This window comes from Heterodontus francisci, chromosome 30, assembly GCF_036365525.1.
Source record: "Heterodontus francisci isolate sHetFra1 chromosome 30, sHetFra1.hap1, whole genome shotgun sequence".
Classification (NCBI taxonomy): domain Eukaryota; kingdom Metazoa; phylum Chordata; class Chondrichthyes; order Heterodontiformes; family Heterodontidae; genus Heterodontus; species Heterodontus francisci.
Genome location: NC_090400.1, coordinates 7,331,734 through 7,355,268, shown reverse-complemented (window position 1 = coordinate 7,355,268; position 23,535 = coordinate 7,331,734). Strand labels below are relative to the sequence as shown.

Below are 23,535 nucleotides of genomic sequence, written 5' to 3'. Positions count from 1 at the left end.
ACTCCTCCAATTCTGGCCTCTTGAGCACCCTGATTTTATTCGCTCCACCTTTGGTAGGCATGCCTTCAGTTGCCTCGGCCCTAAGCTCTGAAATTCCCTCCCTAAACCTCCCAACCTCTCAACTCTCATTCCTCCTACAAGTTGTTCCTTAAAATCTACCTTTTTAATATTTCGTTATGTGGCTTGGTGCCAAATGTTGCTTGTTAACTCTCCTGTGAAGCACCTTTGGACATTTTACTACATTAAAGGGGCTATATAAATACAAACAGTTATTGTCAGAGGAATCCAAAGCTGCAGCAGGGTAGACTTCTTCCACTGTTTCAGAAAGGAGGAGGTGAAATTTTGTCCTTCATAAATATGGTTGAGAAAGTATTTCTTTGTACCAGGAACAAACCTGTGTTCTGAATTATTGCTAATCAAGTAGACTGAATCATGATTGACAATGAAGTATATTTGAGTAGAGATTGACAATTAATCAGGTTTTAGAAGAGGTAGCGACAGAGATAGTGGATGCACAGGTTTTGATCTTCACAAGTTCCCTGGAATCTAAAACCGTCGTCATGGATTGGAAGGTAGCAAATGTAACCACATTATTCAAGAAAGGAGGGAGCGAGAAAACAGGGAACTACAGGCCAGTTAGTAGGGAAAATGCTAGAATCTATTATTATGGATATGGTAGCAGAGCACTTAGAAAATCATAAGATGCTTGGGCAGATTTATTAACGTAAAATTGTAAAAGGGTGGTAAAAGGAGAGTGGGGACAATTAGGGACCAGAAAGGGGATTTACACATGGAGGCAGAGGGCATAGCTGAGGTATTAAATGAATACTTTACATCTGTCTTTACCAAGGAAAAAAATGCTACCCAGGCAATATTCAAAGATAAGGTAAGTCAGACACTGGGGGGGGGGGGGGTTAAAATTGATAAAGAGGAAGTATTAGATAGGCTGTCAGTATTTAACGTGGATAAAGCACCAGGACCAGATGAGATGCATCCAAGGATATTCAGACAAGTGAAGGTGGAAATCGCAGAGGCACTGGACATCATTTTTCAGTCTTCTTTAGACTTGGGGGTGGTGCCAGAGGACTGCCACACAACAGACTTATAGCTGAAGGAATAAAAGGGACAGTAGCAACATGGATACGAAATTGGCTGAGTGACAGGAAACAAAGAGTAGTGATTAATGGATGTTTTTCGGGCTGGAGGAAGGTTTGTCGTGGAGTTCCCCAGAGATCAGTGTTGGGACTCTTGCTTTTCCTGATATAAATTAATGACCTAGAATTTGGTGTACAGGGCACAATTTCAAAGTTTGCAGATTATACAAAACTTGGAAGCATTGTGAACTGTGAGGAGGATAGTGTAGAACTTCAAAAGGACATAGACACGTTGGTGGAATGGGCAGACAGGTGGCAGATGAAGTTCAATGCAGAGAAATGTGAAGTCATTCATTTTGGTAGGAAGAACATGGAGGGACAATATAGAATAAAGGGTACAATTCTAAAGGGGGTGCAGGAGCAGAGGGATCTGGGTGTATTTGTGCATAAGTCATTGAAGGTGGCAAAACAGGTTGAGAGCGTGGTTAATAAAGCATACAGTATCCTGGGCTTTATTTAATAGGGGCATAGAATACAAGAGCAAGAAAGTTATGTTGAACTTGGATAAGACACTAGTTCGGCCTCAGTTAGAGTACTGCGTCCAGTTCTGGGCGTCGCACTTTAGGAAAGACGTGAGGGCATTAGAGAGAGTACAGAAAAGATTCACGAGAATGGTTCCAGGGATGAGGAATTTCAGTTATGAGGATAGAGTGGAGAAGTTAGGACTGTTTTCCTTTGGGAAAAGGCTAAGAGGTGAAGATGTCAAGAGCTTAGCAGAGTAGGCATTGGAGAAATCATGTCTAGGAGTGAAGATGATATGGATAAAGATTTCAGGAAATGGGTGTAAAGTAGAGGCAGATTTAGGAAATAATGTAAGGCTGGAAATGAACAGTCTTGGTGATGATTAAGATACGAGGTTCTCAAGCTCAGTGCTGGGTCAAACGGAATGTTGTGGTTATGTAGAGACTGGGCCAACTGAGTGGGCAACCACGGAGGGCAATGAAGATGATGACAAGGTGCAGAGTTTTTGAGGTACGAGTCAAAAACAATGGTTTCAGAAATTTAGATGTTCAATTGGTGAAAGTTCGGTGTCATTCTGAATGTAATGCCGGACAGTCAGTCTGTAAGTTGCTCTATTTTGCTTTGAATGTTAGTGTAGTTACAATCCGATGTAATTTAAGCTCATGTTTGTATTTATTTTACCTTCTCATCTAGAAAGATGAGTAACTAGGCTGATCAATTAGAAATGATAACATTTCAGAGAGCGCAGTTCCTTAAGAAAAAAATGCAAGATCTCAAAATAAAGAAAGAACTTTCATTTATGCAATGCCTCAGGACAGCCCAAAATAGTTTACAGTGAATGAAGTACTTTTGAAGTGTAGTCACTGTTGTGGGACCACCTTAAGAGGGCCACCTTGAGAGGTTGTTAAGTGAAGGTCACTGGAGGAGGTGACGTCATGTCACACATGTGTGGGTGTAGCCTGACAGAGTAAGATATATGTTGATGTGCTTATGTATGCTCCAGTTCATATAATAAAAACTCACGTATACTTCAGATATTACTTGTAGTCCTGTAAACTTACAATAGTTCACATACCAAACGAACAAGTAATATGACAGTCACTGTAGTAATGTAGGAAATATGGCAGCCAATTTGCACACAAGGTCCCACTTACAGCAATGTGATAATGGTGTTGGTTGAGAGATAAATGTTGGCCTGACTCTGGGGAGAACTCCCCTGTCCATCTTCAAATCGAGCCAGGGGATGTTTTACCACCACCCCTCCCCCCTCCATCACCACCCCAACCTTAGAGAGCAGATAGGGCCTTGGTTTAAGGACTCATCCAAAAGATGGTACCGATGGCAATGCAGCACTGCCTCAGGGTGTTGATGTAATGTAACAAAAAGAGATTCTGTTATTTACCAGGTTCATCCTGATATATCTTCTAAGATTGCTGGAAACCAATTCAGTGGGCCTTGTAGATTTAGAAAACCAGCAGCAGCGCATCTATGCAATTCTGATATGCACAATGCTGAGTTTGAGCTTTGCAAGATATACTTGACTTAGGAGTGCATGAGGCTGACTGCGGGGCTCCGAAAAATTCCCCAGTACTAAAAACTCTCACCTTGGTAAATAAATAAAGAAATGGAGATAGAAAAGCGCAGCAACAGGAGAAAGATGTCCAAGCATCAAAGAAGGTTCACCATATAGGATCTATATAGGTTCACCATATATCTATATAGGTTCACCATATAGGATCTATGTAATGGAGGTCCTTGCAGATAAAACCTTCAGAATGACCTAAGGGGGTTTTTCCCTATTTGATTTTTACAGTTTCTACAATGTAATCACTCCTGAAGTCTGGCTGAAAATCAGGAACTAACTTGGGCTCTCGTCCAGGCACGGTCCATGACAGCACAATGCAATAATAGACTGTCTTTGGTGATTTCAAAGAAGGTTGATGAAATCTAATTAGCTGGGTGTGCCGAGCACTTATAAAAAGGTACTACGCACATAAATATACTCGCAGGGATAAATTCAATGAGTGATTGCCATGGCAACAGCAGCAAGCTGCTGAAACAACCAGAATAGAATTCTTCAATGCTCACCGACAGGAGCTGAGGAGGAAAAGCCAGCAAATTTGTCTGATTGGTCTGGACTACAAAGGAGCAAAGCAGTGGAAGCTTCTTTACAGTTTATAGGAAGCTCTGGTTAGACATTATCTGGAGTATCGCGTTCAGTTCTAGGCACTGCCCTGCAGGAAGGATATATTTACATTGAAGGAGGTGCAACACAGATTCACTAGGATGATACTGGGACTTAGAGGGTTAAATGATGAGGACAGCTTGTATTCCCTTGAGTATAGAAGTTTAAGGGGTGATCGAATCAAACCATTTAAGATGATTAAAGGATTTTGTCATGCAGGCCCCCATCTGCCAAGAATGAGGCACTCATATTTTGCCACATGAACAAACAGTCTGGGAGAGATAGAGGAGCAGATATGTAGGTAAATCTCAGAGAGGGGTAATAATAATAGGGGATTTCAACTTCCCCAATATTAACTGGGATAGTCTTAGTGCAAAAGTCTTAAAGGGGGAGTAATTCTTAAAGTGCATCCAGGAGAGCTTTTTGAGCTAGCACGTAGAATGTCCAACAAGAGAAGGGGCAGTACTGGACCTAATCCGAGGGATTGAAGCCGGACAAGTGGTAGAAGTGTCAGTGGGGGGAGCATTTCGGGGATAGTGACCATAACTCTGTAAGATTTAAGGTAATTATGGAAAAAGACAAAGATGGACCAGAAATAAAGGTACTGAATTGGGGGAAGGCCGATTTTCAATATGATAAAACAGGATCTGGCCAAAGTGGACTGGGAGCAGCAACTTGTAGGAAAGTCTACATCAGACCACTGGGAGTCAGTCAAAAAGGAAATAATGAGAGTTCAGGGCCAACAGGTTCCCATAAAGGTAAAGGGTAGAACCAACAAATCAGGGAACCTTGGATATCAAGGGATATAGAAGATTGGATCAGGAAAAAAAAGGAGGCTTATGGCAGATTCAGAGTGCTGAAAACAGCGGAGGCACTAGAGGAGTATAGAAAGTGTAGGGGGGTACTTTAAAAAGTAATTAGGAGAGCGAAGAGGGGGCACCAAAAAACACTGTGGGCAAGATAAAGGAAAATCCCAAGGCGTTTTATAAGTATATTAAGGGCAAGATGATAACCAGGGAAAGAGTAGGGCACATTAGGGATCAAAGTAGCAATCTGTGTGTGGAGCCAGAGGACGTAGGTGAGGTTTTAAATGATTACTTTTCATCTGTGTTCACTATGGAGAAGGACGATGTAGGTGTAGAGATCAGGGATTGTGATATACTTGAACATATTAGCAGTGAAAGGGAGAAGGTATTAGCAGTTTTATCAGGCTTAAAAGTGGATAAATCCCCAGGCCCAGATGAGATGTATCCCAGGCTGTTATGTGAGGCAAATTTTCAAATCTCTTACACCACAGGAGAAGTGCTAGAGGACTGGAGGACAGAGAATGTGGTCCCATTATTCAAGAAGGGTTGCAGGGATAAACCAGGTAATTACAGGCCGGTGAGTCTAACATCAGTAATGGGGAAACTATTGGAAAAAATTCTGAGGGACAGGATTAATCTCCACTTGGAGAGGCAGGGATTAATCAGGGATAGTCAGCATGGCTTTGTCAGAGGGAGATCGTGTCTAACTAACTTGATTGCATTTTTCGAGGAGGTGACTAGATGTGTAGATGAGGGTAAAGCAGTTGATGTAGTCTACATGGACTTCAGTAAGGCTTTTGATAAGGTCCCACATGGGAGGTTGGTTAAGAAGGTAAGAGCCCATGGGATCCAGGGCAATTTGGCAAATTGGATCCAAAATTGGCTTAGTGGCAGGAGGCAGAGGGTGATGGTCGAGGGTTGTTTTTGCGATTGGAAGCCTGTGACCAGTGGTGTACCACAGGGATCGGTGCTGGGATCCTTGCTGTTTGTAATGTACATTAATGATTTAGAGGTGAATAAAGGAGGTATGATCAGTAAGTTCGCGGATGACACGAAAATTGGTGGTGTCGTAAATAGTGAGGAGGAAAGCCTTAGATTACAGGACGATATAGATGGGCTGGTAAGATGGGCAGAGCAGTGGCAAATGGAATTTAATCCTGAGAAGTGAGAGGTGATGTATTTTGGGAGGACTAACAAGGCAAGGGAATATACAATGAATGGTAGGGCCCTAGGAAGTACATAAGGTCAGAGGGACCTTGGTGTATTTGTCCATAGATCACTGAAGGCAGCAGCACAGGTAGAAAAGGTGGTTAGGAAGGCATATGCGATACCTGCCTTTATTAGCCGAGGCACAGAATATAAGAGCAGGGATGTTATGTTGGAGCTGTATAAAATGCTGGTTAGGCCACAGCTGGAGTACTGTGTACAGTTCTGGTCACCACACTATAGGAAGAATGTGATTGCACTGGAGAGGGTGCAGAGGAGATTCACCAGGATATTGCCTGGGCTGGAGCATTTCAGCTATGAAGAGAGACTGGATAGGCTAGGGTTGTTTTCCTTAGAGTAGAGAAGGATGAGGGGGACCTGATTGAGGTATATAAAATTATGAGGGGCATTGATAGGGTAGATAAAAAGAAACTTTTTCCCTTAGCGGAGGTGTCGATAACCAGGGGGCATAGATTTAAGGTAAGGGGCAGGAGGTTTAGAGGGGATTTGACAAAAAGTTTTTTCACCCAGAGGGTGGTTGGAATGTGGAACACACTGCCTGAATGGGTGGTAGAGGCAGGAACCCTCACAACATTTAAGAAGTATTTCGATGAACACTTGAAACACCATAGCATAGACGGCTATGGGCCAAGTGCTGGAAAATAGGATTAGAATTGAAGTGTGCTTGATGGCCAGCATGGACACTATGGGCTGAAGGGCCTGTTTCTGTGCTCTATAATTCTATGACTCTGTGACACATGAACATTGATTTTAAAACTGTTACTGGAGTAAAGAAAGAACTTGTTTTAAAAAAAGCCACCAGACCCTTGACTGGAAAGACATTTGCATAGTAACAGACAGTACTTGGAAAGGGCACAGGGGCCACTCCCTGCTCCAATTTAATTCACAATGGACCTTTGATTACCAGACGTTGAAGGTGGAGAGGCTAGCAGTCCTGGTTAACTGCTAAGATGGCCGAATACACAAACAGACGTTGTCAGACATGTTTAATCACATGACTAACTGGCTGTTGGTGTTTTTTTAATTTGAACTTGCCACAGAGAATTTGATCTCAGAAAGCTGTTTGCTCCTGGACTGAAAAGACCTCTCTCCTGTCTGCTCTCATCTCGCTCTCACCAGCTTCGGAAACCATTGAAGACATATGAACACCAAGAGAGAAAAATCTCCTCCAGTGAACAAGGTTTCAGAAGAATACTGGGTCCCAGCGAAAAACAAGACTAGCTATAATCAAGGACCCTGCAGCGAGCTTGAAGTACAGTAACAAAAAACCCTTTTCAGAGATTGCCTCAAACCTCTCCACTATTTTTCTTCTGCTCTTTTCTGTCTCTATTTGCATGTGCGTATCGCGTATGCACGCTAGCATGAGCTGTGGTGTGTATCCGTAGGCTTTAACCAAATTAGAGTTTAAGTTTAAGTTTTAATAAATTTCACTTTTCTTCTTTAAACCTAAGAAGGCCTGTTTGTGCTCATTTCTTTTCCTTATAATTGGAAAGCGTGAACAAGGGGGAGCTCAAAACACAGTGTGTTTAACACAAAACCGTATTACAATAAGACCAGGTGAAGGCTAAAAGGGACCCCTAGACACCTTTCTCACATGTTCGTAACAATTTGATAAAGTGAAGTAGAGTGAAACTATTTCCTCTTGGGTGAGAGTCCAGGACAAGGGGGCATAACCTTACAATTAGAGCGAAGCCATTCAGAGGTGATGTCAGGACGCACGTCTTCACACAGAGGGTAGGGGAAATCTAGAAACTTCTTTCCGAAAAGATTGTGGATGCTGGGGATGAATTTAAATTTTCAAGATCACGATATATTTTTGTTGGACAAAGGTATTAAGGGATATGGAACTAAGGCAGGTGCATGGAGTTAGGATACAAATCTACCATGATCTAATTGAATGGTGGAACTGACACAAGGGGATGAATAGCCTCCTCCTATGTTCCCAGAGGAACACCAACGCACACCTGCTCCAAGATTCAATACTTGGCTGCTGCTCGGGAGGCAGCAGTGCTCTGACTGGCTGATATAAATGCCAGAGTCAGGTATTACTTGCAAAATATTTTCTGGCAGCAGCTTAGTGCGTTTGTACAGGCTGAGCAAGGTGGGATCCACCTCAGTGATCTGTACTCGGCCTGGTGACCATTAACGAGGCCACCATCATATGGGCAGCTATTTCCTGTCGTTAAAAGGCTGTGCGATAAAACCCGCCCCGAGGTGTTAATGGGTAGATTACACAGCATCAGCAGCTCAACAAATTACAAAGCTGCTTCTACCTGAAGTGATCTGACGATAGAAAAGCGGATTAAGAAGAAAAGCCACAGAAATAATATCAAATTATACTCTGGAACAGAGAGTATACTTCACAATTTACTGTCAGCCATGGCTCATTAGGTAGCTACCGCACCACACACCACCCTCCTCCCCCTGCAACGTCGAGTCAAAAGATTGTGGGTTTAAGTCTCACTTGGTGCAGTACTGAGGGAGTGCTGCACTGTTGGAGATGCTGTCTTTCAGATAAGATGTTAAACCAAGGCCCTGACTTTCCTTTCAGATGGATGTAAATGATCCTATGACACTACTTCAAAGAACAGCAGGAAAATTCTCTCTGGTGTCCTGGCCATTATTATCCCTCAACCGACATACTAAGACAGGTTATCTGGTCATTATTGCGTTGCTGTTTGTTACAGCTTGCTACGCACAAATAGGCTGTTGTGTGTCCTACAGTACAACAGTGACAACATTGCCTGTGGGACATTGTAAAAAGTGCTATATAAAAAGCAGGTTCTTTCCACAGGAGAGACATACAGTGAGTGTCTCATGGTGCTTCTTATTTTTGGTCATTTATTTTTAAGTTTCTATTCTTTCTTACTCCCCTGTCACAATCTGGTCTGCAGTATGCAAAGCTCCTATGCCAAAAAAAGTTGCCAAACGGATTAGCACACTGATATTGGTTTAAAAAGTACTAGTGGTTTTCAGTGCTGAGTCTGGTGGTTTGAGAATGCAGTGAGGAGCTCTCTAAGTGATCGGCGAGTACAACACTGATGGCCAACAATAGCAGATTTTCCATCAGTTGAAAGGAAATGACTCGGTTATAACTTTCAAAATAATCAGCCAGCAGAATGCGAGACACTAGCAGCTCTGAATGACTCGACTTGCATTCTCCATTCTTTCTGATTTTTATAGGCTCATTTCACAAATTACACACCTCACACTAAAGGTTTCTTCACCAAAGTTTCTAGAGATGGAAGCAATAAGTTTAATATCTGATTTCAGAGTGCAATGCAGGTCACTGCAGAGAGAGTGGGGACAAAGTCTTAATAAGATAGATGGGTCTAGGTATTAGGCTGCAGGACTGAGAGACTGCTCCACTGAGCTCATTAGGATAGTCATGGCGAGCTGCAAGCAGCACTAACATTCTTGAAATTTAAGTTCATGTGCAAAGGCTCACGGGTAAATCAGGAGTACCGAGTGTCACATTTACTCACTTCTAAAAGTCATTCCCAAATCCCGTTTTGTTCTGAAGTCAGTTTACCTTGGCTCCACTGACTAGTCTGACCATGAGTGCCCTGGTCTGATGTTAGCGCCACATATTTCCTCCACAGTTACGCCATATCTTCAGCAGAAACCATGTTTTTGCTAATCTTCCACTGAAGTTATGGTGGACTATGGGGAGAACCATCCCCCACCAGCCCGAGGAGATTCCCAACATAATGGTACATTATGGAGTACATTTTCTGAATTCCTGCCTACATTCCTAATCGCTGTTCCTAGCGGACAATGCTCCATATCTGTATTGCAAATTCATAAAACTAACTCCTCGCATGTCACAGATAGGCAGGAAGTGATTTAGAATGTATCTCATCTAAAGCAGTCACAAAAAAAATAAGGGGGCTGGCACCTGAAAACAGTGTGAAGGGCCATGAGTAACTGTCAGAATGAATGTTGGATCATAGAACAGTATCTGCAATGCGTATCCAGCACACTGCAGGAATGCGCACATTCCACAGCGGAATAACATTCCTACAGCAAAAGTGTACATAGGTTGTATTTACACAATGCAGTGAGCTCACTCATCTTGATATCACGGGTGGGGGAGAATGAATCTCATCACCAAGACTGCCCACCTCCACTTTCATAACCGCCCATCACCACCCCTGCCTAAACGCCCAGCTATTGCTCAAGCACTCATCCATGTCTTTGTTACCTCTACACTTGACTATTGCAATGCACTCCTGGATGGCCTCCCACCTTGCACCCTCTATAAACTTGAGCTGATGCAAAACTCTGCTGCTTATATTCTAACTCACAATAATTCCCCTTCACCAATCACCCCTATGCTCACTGACCAACATAGGCTCCTATTCCACCAGCTTCTCAAACTTAAAATTCTCCTCCTAGTGTTCAAATCCCTCCATGCTATCCCCACCACGCCCCCCCCTCCCTATCTCTGTAATCTCCTCCAGCTCTAAGATGCTAACTTGTTGCACATCCCTGATTTTAATCGCCCCACCACTGGTAGCCCTAGCTGCCTGGGCCCTAAGCTGTGGAATTCCCTAACCTCTCTGCCTCTCACCTCCTTTAAGATGCACCTTATAACCTACCTCATGGACCAAGCTTTTGGTCAGGTGTCCCAATTTCGCTTTATGTGGCTCGGTGTAAACTTTGTCTGATTACACTCCTGTGAAGCACCTTGGGATATTTTACTATCGTAAAGTTGCTATATAAATCAAGTTGTTGTTTTTAAGGAAGAATGGTCTGACCTAATAGTGTAGCTTTGTGTGGTGGTACTGTAGTTCATTATGTTTACATTCGAACAACATAAAACATCTATAAAATATTCAAAGTCTACTTTGTACATTCACTTGTCAACTTTTTCTATTGTAAATTCCTATATCCACATTTATAATGGAAACTACCTATATAAATTAATTACACTGGAATTGCACTCTACCCAAATGGAAACATTGTGGCAATTTTCATTATAAAAATAAGAGCGGAATATGTGCATTTAATATTGGGACTGAGGTGCTTTGTCCCAATTGTACCACCCCTCTAACCTTACGTCACCTGAGGACTACACTTAGTTAACCAATTACTGGCCAATTAAGATCCTCATCTGGCCACCGCTGGAATTCTACCAGCAGCAGGGGGAGCCAACGCCACTTGGGCAGACCAGCCTCCCTGCGGGCTGGGGGGATGCCCCTCCTGATCAGGCACCCTGTGGCCCATGGAGGGCACCCCCCCAACAGCAAGGGCTGCCCCCTTCTAAAAAAAACCCACTTCCCACAATACCAACCAACTACCCCCTACCCCTCGCATGGGCCTGACTGACTGCCCCGACAACCACGACCCTACTCACCTGTGCCCATGATGCTGCTCTGGGCAGTGCTCCTGGTTACACTTCTGGGACTGAAGGGCTGCCACCTGCTGATTGGCAGACAGTTCTTGGAGACAGGACCTCCGCCCTTAAAGGGACAGAAACCCCAACGCCAGGCAGTTAAATGCCTGATGGCCACTGGGGCTTCTGAAAATGGCCGCAGCGGGGTTAACCCTGGCTTTCTGGCCAGTGGCTGGGGCCATTGCAGTGGCCTTAATATTCAGCCCAAGGAGTCAAAACCAAGATGAGCCTTCAGATGAAGTGAATTAGAGGGCAGAGGATAATTAGGTCAAGATGCACAGATGTGATTTAGTTCCTAGTTTAAATCCCAAGGTTACTTTTTTATTTTTATAGTTCATAAATTCCTATGTCCACATTTGTAATGGAAATTGCCATGTAAACTCATCAAGCTGTAATTGCACTCTCCCACCAGTGTAGGCACTGTAATGTAGTAGGGTGTAATTACAGTGTGACAGGTTTACATAGACAATTTCCATTCTAAATGTGGGCATAGGAATTTATTGTCACATACATGGGAAGTGCGATGATACAACAATCATGGACTAACTCTGAAGAGTTATGAAAAATGGACTTTGTCTTTTTAAAAATGAAGCTTTATTTTAAAAAGTGGACAATGGTCCAAAATAGATACTAAGAGAAAAGGGATTGACTTTTGTGTATTCAAACTATCTGACAAAGACAAAGGACAAATCTTTAAAGCTAAGACATGTCAATTGCACCCCATCCTTAAAAAAAATCCTAGAATTGAATGTCTTCTTCTGAAACAAAGAAGGTGAGAAGTAGCCATGTCCTGGGCCATTGTGCGATCACCTTGGAAAAGAGATGAGAATGTCTCCTAAAAGGAGGTGAGAGGTGACACAGTTCCAACTTAAAAAAAGACAGCCAGAGAGGGAGGAGAGAGCAATGTCCTAACAGCTTGTGTTCCAGCTAAGCCAGAAAAGCACATGCCCTGCTGCAGAATCCGACATCGACATCATACAGCAGTGAAAGCTATAAGTAATGCACTGTCTTCAACGGAACCTTCAATCTAGAAAGAAATCTACAATCATCTCAGGCCTGCATCCATCAAGAACTTGATTTCAAACAGAATTCAACAACTTTATAGTAACCTTTCCCCCCATCAAAAGTCACCTTTTTTCCCTTCTCTATCTGTTTCTTCTTGTGTGTGTGTGTGTTTGCGCGAGCATATGTGTGAGTGGATATGGTTGTGACAATTTCAGGATAAGACATACTGATTAATAAACAATTGACTATCTGTTTTTAAAAACCTTCAAGAAAACCTGTTACTGTCTGTTATTTGAAAAATAAAGCACCAAGGGGCTAAACTCTAATACAAATGCACTTGCTGAGGTCAGGTGGTGGGGGGGGGGGTGCGGGGGCGGGGGTTTGAACAGTGGGAACCACCCACGTTGCACCACGTGAGGCCCCCAAGGCTGAGGTCTTTATCATAGGCCAAGGTCTTATTGTAATGCCTTGACTGAGGCTCTCATGATCTTGTACCCCAATCTATTGACAGCTGACTCGTCTGAATTTATCTTGCTGGGAAATTAGATCAAGAGGGCCATAAACCAGGGCTTGACCATCCTCAGTGCTGCCTTTACAGATCTCTGGACATTCTGAATGATTGCCCAGCAGATATAGAATGGCTGGCATTGGGGTGGATGAATGAAATTAGCCTCAAGGCTCCAAGAGCCATCACATCAATACAGCAATTGCAGGTGTTAATAATTCATCCCCATTCCTAGGGCCAGACACTGGCACCCAGGAGCCATCTTCTACCTCCCAGTGGAGGAAGGCTTAGAAGGAGAAAAACAGGAAATAGATGATGCAGATATGCACTGATGAAGGGCAAATACCTAAAGCAAAACACACTGAACACACCTGCACCACACAGCATAAGAGTTAACCAAGCAGTACTGAAGGAGTGTTGCACTGTTAGAGGTGCCGTCTTTTGGATGAGACGCTAAACTGAAGCCTTGCTTGTCAAACTCCAGAAAGCTTGTTATGAAGGATAATGCTGGAGCCTATCTTTATTCAGTTTCACATTTATTGTACAGAGTGAAAGGATCATAAACATGTAACTCCTCACTCAAAACCCTCCGCCAGTAAGTGTCTGCTTATAAGTGCTCAAGTAAGACCCCAATTAATACCCTCCACCTGCATAAAATTAAACAATTGATACACAATTAACAGACTAACATCGCTTTTCCTCTCAGGTGGATGTAAAAGATTTCATAGCACTATTTCAAAGAATTGCAGGGTCAGATTTTCCCAATATCCTTTAACCAACATTATTAAAACAGAGCATTTAGTCATTTATCTCATTGGTGAATGTGCGAGCTTGCTGGGTGCAAATTGGCTGCCATGTTTCTCACATTAAACCAGTGACTGCACTTTAAAAGAACCTCATTGGGGGTGACACAGTGGTTAACACCACAGCCTCACAGCTCCAGCGACCCAGGTTCAGTTCTGGGTACTGCCTGTGTGGAGTTTGCAAGTTCTCCCTGTGACCGTGTGGGTTTTCGCCGGGTGCTCCGGTTTCCTCCCACAGCCAAAGACTTGCAGGTTGATAGGTAAACTGGCCATTGTAAATTGCCCCTAGTGTAGGTAGGAGAATGGTGAGGATGTGGTAGGGAACATGGGATTAATGTAGGATTATTATAAATGGGTAGTTGTTGGTCAGTACAGACTCAGTGGGCCAAAGGGCCTGTTTCAGTGCTGTATCTCTCTATGACTCATTGGCTGTAAAGCACTTTGAAACGTCCTGAGATTGTGAAAGGTGCTATATAAATGCAATTTTTTTCTTTTTCTCTGTCCTGAGAGCTTGTTTGCTCTGCAGGTTGGGTATAAATAGGAGTTTTCTATTTACGTTCGTGCAAAATCCATTTGCATTCACTCAGGTATATGCAGCATACCCAAATCGTAAAATTCTCCCTTTGCAAATGGAAAGTACAGAAATATCTTGCCAATTTGCTTTTTTTTTGCATCATTGCTAAATTTAAAAGATCCAAACCTGTTTGGGAAAATGAATGGCATAAAATCCTTGCTAAGAACTGAATCTCAGATTCTGAGCACAGCTATATGACAGAGAGAAGACTCGAGGGTGAGCACAGTGAAGCTGGGCTCCAGCCAGAGCTCTCTCCACAGGCATGTGGCTCGAAGAGTGAAAGGCAGACGTCAGCAGCTCTGATCGCCCTGTCACCTGGTGTGCTGTGAGGTCTGTGCCTGATTTCCCAATCCACACCACAGTTGGGCGAGGCTCTCTGCTGGGAGCTTCACCTTACAAGCTCTACTCAAAACTTCTAGCCAATCTTAACCCTAGATATTCAATCGAATATCCAAAACACGAATGTGTGAATTTAAGCCAGCGTTCACTGCTTTTGAACTGTGAAGGGTACAAATTGCTAAATGAGTAAAGGGTGGAAAAAAAGTTGCCTTGTAAAACATTTCAAAATATTTTCAGTGGCCCAAATCTGTTACCATTGATGTGAGACAGCCTTAAGAGGACCACCTTAAGAAGCTGTAATTTAAGGTCACCGGAGGAAGTGATGTCATTGTTAATCTGTTAATTGCATATCAATTGTTTAACCAAATGTAGGTGGAAGGGGTTAACTGAGGTCTTACTTGAGCACTTATAAGCAGACACTTACTGAGACTGGAGGAGGGTTTGAGTGAGAAGCTATATGTTTGTAATCCTTTTACTCAGTACAATAAATGTGAAACTGAGTAAAGATAGGCTCCAGCATTATCCTTCCATAACCAGCTTTCTGGAGTTTAACAGTGGTATCACACGTGACCAGGGATTTGTGGGTGTAGCCCAATAAGGCGAGCTGTCTGTTGGTGTGACTCCCCCAGTGGCGGTCTATATTCTAGTTAAGTTATAATAAAAACCCATGTTTTCTTTGGATATTACTTGTAGTTCTGTGAGTCTTACAATAGTTCACATATCAGAGGAACAAGTAATATTACAGCCATAGTTTCAAATTGTTTGATAATAGTTAACTGTAATGGCTAAAAATGACATCAAAAATTTAAGCACAAAATAATCTATTCAAGATGATTGTTGGGATGAAAAGCAACCACATCAGAAGGTATTGCTTGGGAGATTAATATCAAATGTGCAATGGTGCTGCTGTTGCTATGGGGATGCAATATTTAACACTCACAGTATTCGATGCCCAGGATGATATCTCTAAAGTAGAAATGTGCCTGTTTCTCTGAGAACAGATTATCAGTTGGAACCTCCATCACAGGGCTAAACAGTAGAGAAGACACATTGGATCGAATGAGAGAGTTAGATTAGCAACAATAGCAAGTGTTAAAAAATAACTTTGTTAATAATGATTCAGTACTTACCCTTTACTCATAAGTTCAAATACTGAAAGAACAAGAAAAAGAAAATGAACAGATGAATATATCAACTCAAACAAGAATGTGGCAATAGTTTTTGGATGAGTAATGGAACAAACTTAAAATTTTAATCATTTCAACATTAATTTTCTTTTTGTTCTGTATAATTTAAGCTAATCTATCTCTTCAGATGTTTCGATTTTCCTTTCGAAGTTATTTAAACTGTTTCCTTATCTTGTCGCTGCTTCCTCCTGGCTTCCAACAAATGTGAATGTGCAAGCAAATTGTAAAAACTTTAGGATTTGACTATTAAAAATCAGCTTCACAGCCTTTCGAGCTGTGCTCTTCATAACAAACATGTTAGCATGAATTAACATATCCACAAGCAAGAAACAAACAAACTTTAGGAAGGATGTCAGGGTCCTTGCGAGGGTGCAGCGGAGATTTACCAGAATGATTCCAGGGATGGGGGATTTTAGTTACAAGGTTAGGTTGGAAAAGCTGGGATTGTTCACCTTGGAGCAAAGGAGATTGAGGGGAGATTTAATAGAAGTGTACAAGATTATGGCTTAACTTAGGTAGTCAAGCAAAAGCTGTTCTTGTTAGCTGATGGTGCAAGGACAAGGAGTCATAGATTTAAGGGCCGGAATTTTACACCCCCGCGGGAAGGGAGTGTACATAAAATTAAATGGGAAGCAGGGGGTGCCATTCCTGTCACTTTCCCAACCCCACTGCAATTTTACAAACAGTGGTGGGGTTGGGGTCGTGGGGGTAGTGACAAATGGCCTGCCCATCCCAGGCTAATTAAGGCCCTTAAGTGGCCAATTAATTGCCACTTAAAGGCCTCCTCTCACTGCCGATGGCATTTTGCCTGGAAGCTTCCCTGCAGGCTCGGAGGGGGAGGCCTCCTGATCAGGCATCCTGTGCCCCACAGAGGGCCACTACCACAGCACAAGCTGCCCTCACTGGAGCACCTCACCTGCCCCTCTTGACTGAAAACCCCTCCTCGCTGGGGTTCAGCCGATTGTCTCCGGCGAGGCCCCATACACTTACCTTGATTTTGGGGCCTCCTCCATTGCTGCTCCTCTCACTGGGTGCAGTTCCAGCAGTGGCCACCACTCACGGTGGCACTGCTGGGACTGAAGAGATGCCGGCCTGCTGATTGGCCAGCAGCTCTTGAAGGCGGGACTTCCTGCCTAAGAGAGGCGGAAGTCCCGCCCGAGGCCAATTAAGGGCCTGGGCCACATAAAATCATGGCGTGGCTTTGAGATGTGGCGGAGGCGGGCTTGCCCCCGACTTTCTGGCTGGTGTGCGAGGCCTCTACCCCCATGTAAAATTCCAGCCAAGATTTCTGGCAAGGGAGAATGTTTTTTACACAGCGAGTGGTGGAAGTGGAGAGTGGAGACAATGATTTCAAAAGGAAATTGGATGGGCACTTGAGAGAACTAAACTTGCAGGGCTTAGGGGATAGAGCAGGGAATGGGACTGATTGGATTGCTGTACAGAGAGCCAGCATGGACTTGATGGGCCGAATGGCCACCTTCTGTGCAGTAATGACTCTATGATAAGTATCGAACATGTAAACAAGTATCATCACATTGACAGGTAACACCTTAGCAAGTAATAAACAACTAAATGAATATTGAACACATTAACAAGTATTTGAACATGTTAACAAGTATTAAATGCTTGCTAAATATCAAGCACATTAACAAGTATCAAATATGTTAAAAAGCCCATGTGACCATCTTAAATGTTAAACTAACAGGAGAACTTCATACACATGGGTTCATCACTCTCACTTGTTACTGTGCTCAATATCAGTTTAAGTGTTTATTACTTCTCACCAAATTTATGACTTGTTTGCTTGTTCATTACTTCATAATGCCACACAATGTTTGGATCCTAATATCTCTACATTACAGCTTTATACAGTGCTCTAAGACTTAACTGCCCAGAGTTTCCTCACAGATGCTCCCGACAGGCCACCATAACTTCATGTAAATGGGTTATGTACCTTTCCCGATCTTCTGCCAAAGTAACAGAAATGGCTGAAAAGGCCCAGTGGCTCTTACAATAAACACTGGTAGGAAACCTAGTCTAGAGAAGGCAACACTCCAGCCCATTGTTAGCTGGCTGGAGAGGCGGAGAATGAAGTCACAGAGAAGAGGGTGGTCCTGTTTGTCCCTCCAGTTCACCCTTTTCATAGGACTACATGGCAGCTTGCCTGGAAGTTGCTGGAAGCAGAGAATTTGAGGGCCATTATAATGATTGGCAAAGCCAGACCTTTCGTGCACTTCAGCTGCAGGAATCCTTGCAACAGACGGCATCGTTTCTGCCACTGCCTTCCAGGTCCACCTGCTTATAGTCATAGAGTCCTTCAGCCCATCGTGTCTGTGCTGGCCATCAAGCACCTAACTATTCTTATCCCATTTTCCAGCACTTGGCCCGTAGCCTTGCTCTGGTAAATCTGGGTGGGGGCAGTCTCTGCCTGTAAATGTGGGCAGAACCAAACTGGCCGCACACTATGCAACAGCCATTCTCTGCTTCCTGCAAAAACCACGAGTTCGGCATTGGGTACTCCCCTTTGTGCCGATATTCTGGATGTTCTGAAGGAAAAATGGAACCACAAAACATTTGACGCAAAGGGGGCAGAATTCAACTTTGGTAAGGGTGCGACGCAGGTGCTAATGATTGACAGCTCACTGTCCACCTGCCAAACGCAATGAAAGATCGGGCATGCTGTATGTTGGGCGGATGATCTGCTACCACCCATTTTGTGCTACTGCCGAAATGGAATTTCACCCCCGCCAATATTCCAGGATAATGAGAAGCTGGGAGGGAAAAGAGAAATACTAAAGCTGGATGCCCCAAAACAGGAGAAGGCAGTACTATAGGAAAAGAAAGTCTTGTATTTCATGACCTAAGGATGTTTCAAAGCACTTACAGCCAATGAGGTACGTGCGCAGTGTAGCCACTATTCTCATGTAACTGGTGGCAGCCAATTCCCACAAACAGCAATGTGATAATGACCAGATAATCTGCTTTAGTGATGTTGATTGTGTGATAGATATTGGCCAGGACACTGGGGAGAACTCCACTGCTCTCCTTTGAAACAGTGCCATTGGATACTTTACATTCACCTGAGAGACCAACAGAGCCTCAGTTTAATGTCTTAGCTGAAAGACAGTACAGCGCTCCCTCAGTATTGCACTGCAGTGTCAGCCTGCATTCCATGTTCAAATGTCTGGAGTGGGGCTTGACCCCATGACTTTCTGAGGTGAGAATGGGACCAACATTGCCAACAGGAGGCTGAATAAAGGGGAGGGTGGGCCACAGCTAAGCACTCTCCCTCCCTTCTACCGTTGCCTCATCACCTGCAGGTTGCTGGGATTGTCAATATTCAAATCAGGAGGTTGGGAAATTCCATGGTATCCTCTGCCCTTTATCCACCATTATTTCATGGGCAAAGGTTGGGTAACTGAGATTCCTGCAGGAGGTAAGAGCACGGATCTGCAACTCAACTCCGTTTACCAACCTTTGCTCCACATCCCTTGATAAACCAACAGAAGTCTATCGATCTCAGCCTTGGAAGCTCCAATTGACCCCAACATTCATAGCCTATGGGGGAAGTGAGTTCCATGTTTCTCCTCGCCTACGAGTGAAGAAGTGCTTCATGAACTGCCTCGCTCTAATTTTAAGTGATGTTCCCTTGTCTGGGTTTCCCCACTAGAGGAAATCGTTTTTCTGTACGTACCCTACAGAATCTCTATTATTTTTAACACCTTGATTCGAATGCCCCTCAATCTACTAAACTCAAAGGAATACAACCCAAGTTTATGCAACCTGGCCTCATAATTTAATTTGGGGAGACGATGGCGTAGTGGTAATGCCACTGAACTAGTAATCCAGAGGCCTAGGCTAATGCCCTGGGGACAGAGGCCCAAACCCCACCAGGGCAACTGGTGGAATTTAAATTCAATTAAATAATAAAAATCTGGAATTGAAAGCTACTCTCAGTAAAGGTGCCATGAAACTATCGTCGGTTGTCATAAAAATGCCCTTCAGGGAAGGAGATCTGCCATCCTTACGTGGCCTGGCCTACGGTGGCCAGCAATGTGGTTGACTCTTAACTGCCCTCTGAAGTAACCGAGCAATCCAGTCAGTTGTCTAGGGTATTTAGAGTTGGGTAACAAATGCTGGTCTTGCCAGCGACACCCACATCCCATGAAAGAATAAGAAAAAAAACCCTTTAAGCCCCAATATGATTCTGGTGAATGTTCACTGAGCAGCTGAGTGACAGGTTTGTCGAAGGAATAACAAGATGGCACTTTCAACTCATAATTATGTTAACCAGCCCAAGTGACATCATCACCTTACCAAATTAGGAAACAATATGAATGGTTTGCTGGACAACACGGCAGAATCACTAACATCAACAATCACACGTATTTTAAAACATCACTTAAAATCCATACAATCACTCTGGCCTTCATTGTGGGAGTTCTCTCAGCCTCTCGGCATTTCATTGAGACTGCAAGCCGGTTTGCTGCTGAGAGGGAACATCAGCAGAGGTGCCCCTGCAGGATTTCAGCTCCGATATCTATTTAATTAAAAGCTGTATATTCCTCATGATGCTCTCCCAGGGCTACTACCTAGGAGCGAGATGGGCTTAGCAGAATGCTGTTACCTCACCGCAGAACAAGGTTCAGAAGGCACGTATCATTTTTATCAGATTGTAAAACACGAATTTAATGTAAGTGTCAATGGAAAACACTACAACTCCAGTCGAAGAGATTCAATCACATACCCATGTGCAGATTGTCTTCAGTGGAATCATCCAAAACCTGGAATATAAAGGAGAGAGGAAATTCACATGGAAGAAAGAAAGACTTGTGTTTCTTCAGTGCTTTACGCAAGCTGAGGACATCCCAAAGTACTTTTGAAGTGCAGTCACTGTTGTAGGAAACGCAGCAGACAAATTGTGCACAGCAAGATCCCATGTGCAGCAAAGTGATAAGCTGTTTTAGTACTGTTGATTGGGGGATAAATATTGTGGGAGAACTACCGCTCTCTTGCTCGAAATAATACCATGGAAACTTTTATGCCCACCTAAAAAGGCAGACAGAGCCTTGCTTTGATGTCTCATCTGAAAGATGGCACTTCTGACAGTGTATTCAGTGCGAAAGATTGGAGCTAAGATTTCCCGCATAGGCAAAATCATCAGCAGCGAGAACATGGTACTGAGTGAGATCAGTGGGAACTTTAACAGAGCAACGGGAAGGAGAGAGAGAAAGAGAGAGAGAGAGAGAGAGAGTGTCCACGGGAGACCAGTGGGGAGAGTAGCAGAGAGGTGGCAGAGAGAGAGAGAGCAGTGGGAAGTGCAACAGCAGCAGCATAAAGAGAGAGAGAGACTGTGAGACCAGCGGGGAGTTTAACAGAGCGAAGGGAAGGAGCAAGAGAGCAAGACCAGTGGCAAGTTTAACAAAACATCAGAGAGAGAGAGATAGTGAGACCAGCATAGAGAAGGACAGCGAAACCAGCGGGGAGTTTAACTGAGTGACAGGAAGGAGAGAGAAACAGCACGAGACCAGCAGAGAGAGGGAGAGAAAGACCAGCGGGGAGTTAAACAGAAATGCAGAGAGAGAGAGAGAGAGAGACACCAGCGGGGAGTTTAACAGAGCATCAGAGAGAGAGAGAGAGAGAGAGAGAGAAAGGGAGACCAGTGGCGAGTTTAACAGAGCAGCAGAGATAGACAGACCAGTGGGGAGTTTAACAGAGCAGCAGAGAGAGAGAGAGAGAGAGAGAGAGAGACCAGTGGGGAGTTTATCAGAGCAGCAGAGAGAGAGAGAGAGAGACCAGCGGGGAGTTTAAGAGAGCAGTAGAGAAAGAGAGAGAGAGAGGGAGACAGTGGGGTGTTTATCAGAGCAGTAGAGAGAGAGGGAGAGAGGGAAAGAGACCAGTGGGGAGTTTAACAGAGCAGCAGAGAGAGAGAGGGGGGGAGAAAGAGAGAGAGAGAGAGAGAGTCCAGTGGGGAGTTTAACAGAGCAGCAGAGAGAGAGAGAGAGAGACCAGCGGGGAGTTTATCAGAGCAGCAGAGAGAGAGAGAGAGAGACCAGCGGGGAGTTTAACAGAGCAGTAGAGAAAGAGAGAGAGAGAGGGAGACCAGTGGGGTGTTTATCAGAGCAGTAGAGAGAGAGGGAGAGAGGGAAAGAGACCAGTGGGGAGTTTAACAGAGCAGCAGAGAGAGAGAGAGAGAGAGACCAGTGGGGAGTTTATCAGAGCAGCAGAGAGAGAGAGAGAGAGACCAGCGGGGAGTTTAACAGAGCAGTAGAGAAAGAGAGAGAGAGAGAGGGAGACCAGTGGGGAGTTTAACAGAGCATCAGAGAGAGAGAGAGAGAGAGAGAGAGAGAAAGGGAGACCAGTGGGGAGTTTAACAGAGCAGCAGAGAGAGAGAGAGAGAGAGAGAGAGAGAGACCAGTGGGGAGGTTAACAGAGCAGCAGAGAGAGAGAGAGAGAGAGAGAGACCAGTGGGGAGTTTAACAGAGCAGCAGAGGGAGAGAGAGAGAGAGAGAGACCAACGGGGAGTTTAACAGAGCAGCAGAGGGAGAGAGAGAGAGAGAGACCAGTGGGGAGTTTAACAGAGCAGCAGAGGGAGAGAGAGAGAGAGAGAGAGACCAACCGGGAGTTTAACAGAGCAGCAGAGAGAGAGAGAGAGAGACCAGTGGGGAGTTTAACAGAGCAGCAGAGAGAGTGAGAGAGTGAGAGAGGGAGAGATACCAGTGGGGTGTTTAACAGAGCAGCAGAGAGAGAGAGAGAGAGGGAGAGAGAGAGGGAGAGAGACCAGTGGGGAGTTTAACAGAGCAGCAGAGAGAGAGAGAGAGACCAGCGGGGAGTTTAACAGAGCAGCAGAGAGAGAGAGAGAGAGAGAGAGAGAGAGAGAGACCAGTGGGGAGTTTAACAGAGCAGCAGAAAGAGGGAGAGAGAGAGAGGGAGAGAGACCAGCGGGGAGTTTAACAGAGCAGCAGAGAGAGAGAGAGAGAGAGACCAGTGGGGAGTTTAACAGAGCAGCAGAGAGAGAGAGAGAGAGACCAGTGGGGAGTTTAACAGAGCAGCAGAGAGAGAGAGAGAGGGAGAGAGAGAGGGAGAGAGGGAGAGAGACCAGTGGGGAGTTTAACAGAGCAGCAGAGAGAGAGAGAGAGAGAGACCAGTGGGGAGTTTAACAGAGCAGCAGAGAGAGAGAGAGAGAGAGAGAGACCAGTGGAGAGTTTAACAGAGCAGCAGAGAGAGAGAGAGAGAGAGAGAGAGACCAGTGGGGAGTTTATCAGAGCAGCAGAGAGAGAGAGAGAGCGAGAGAGAGACCAGTGGGAGTTTAACAGAGCAGCAGAGAGAGAGAGAGAGAGAGAGAGAGACCAGTGGGGAGTTTAACAGAGCAGCAGAGAGAGACAGAGAGAGAGAGAGATCAGTGGGGAGTTTATCAGAGCAGCAGAGAGAGAGAGAGAGAGAGAGAGAGACCAGTGGGGAGTTTAACAGAGCAGCAGAGAGAGAGAGAGAGAGAGAGACCAGTGGGGTGTTTAACAGAGCAGCAGAGAGAGAGAGAGAGAGAGAGAGACCAGTCGGGTGTTAAACAAAGCAGAAGAGAGAGAGAGAGAGAGAGAGACCAGTGGGGAGTTTAACAGAGCAGCAGAGAGAGAGAGAGAGAGGGAGAGACAGAGAGAGACCAGTGGGGAGTTTAACAGAGCAGCAGAGAGAGTGAGAGAGTGAGAGAGGGAGAGAGACCAGTGGGGAGTTTAACAGAGCAGCAGAGAGAGAGAGAGAGAGACCAGTGGGGAGTTTAACAGAGCAGCAGAGAGAGGGAGAGAGAGCGGGAGAGAGAGAGAGAGAGAGAGAGACCAGTGGGGAGTTTAACAGAGCAGCAGAGAGAGAGAGAGAGAGAGACCAGTGGGGAGTTTA

The 23,535-nt window shown here is 44.5% G+C and overlaps 1 protein-coding gene across 9 annotated transcripts in view; it reads right to left on the bottom strand.

Moving 5' to 3' along the window:
* Window positions 1-23,535, bottom strand: part of camkk1a (calcium/calmodulin-dependent protein kinase kinase 1, alpha a) — a 362,000-nt gene that overhangs the window by 55,071 nt on the left and 283,394 nt on the right. For all 9 annotated transcript variants that reach the window (XM_068010057.1, XM_068010055.1, XM_068010064.1 and 6 more), the window contains 3 exons: window positions 20,393-20,429; window positions 15,589-15,610; window positions 15,399-15,487 (listed from right to left, as the gene is read on the bottom strand). In XM_068010057.1, the coding sequence (XP_067866158.1) occupies window positions 15,399-15,487; window positions 15,589-15,610; window positions 20,393-20,429 (148 nt within the window). The remainder of the gene's footprint in view (window positions 1-15,398; window positions 15,488-15,588; window positions 15,611-20,392; window positions 20,430-23,535) is intronic.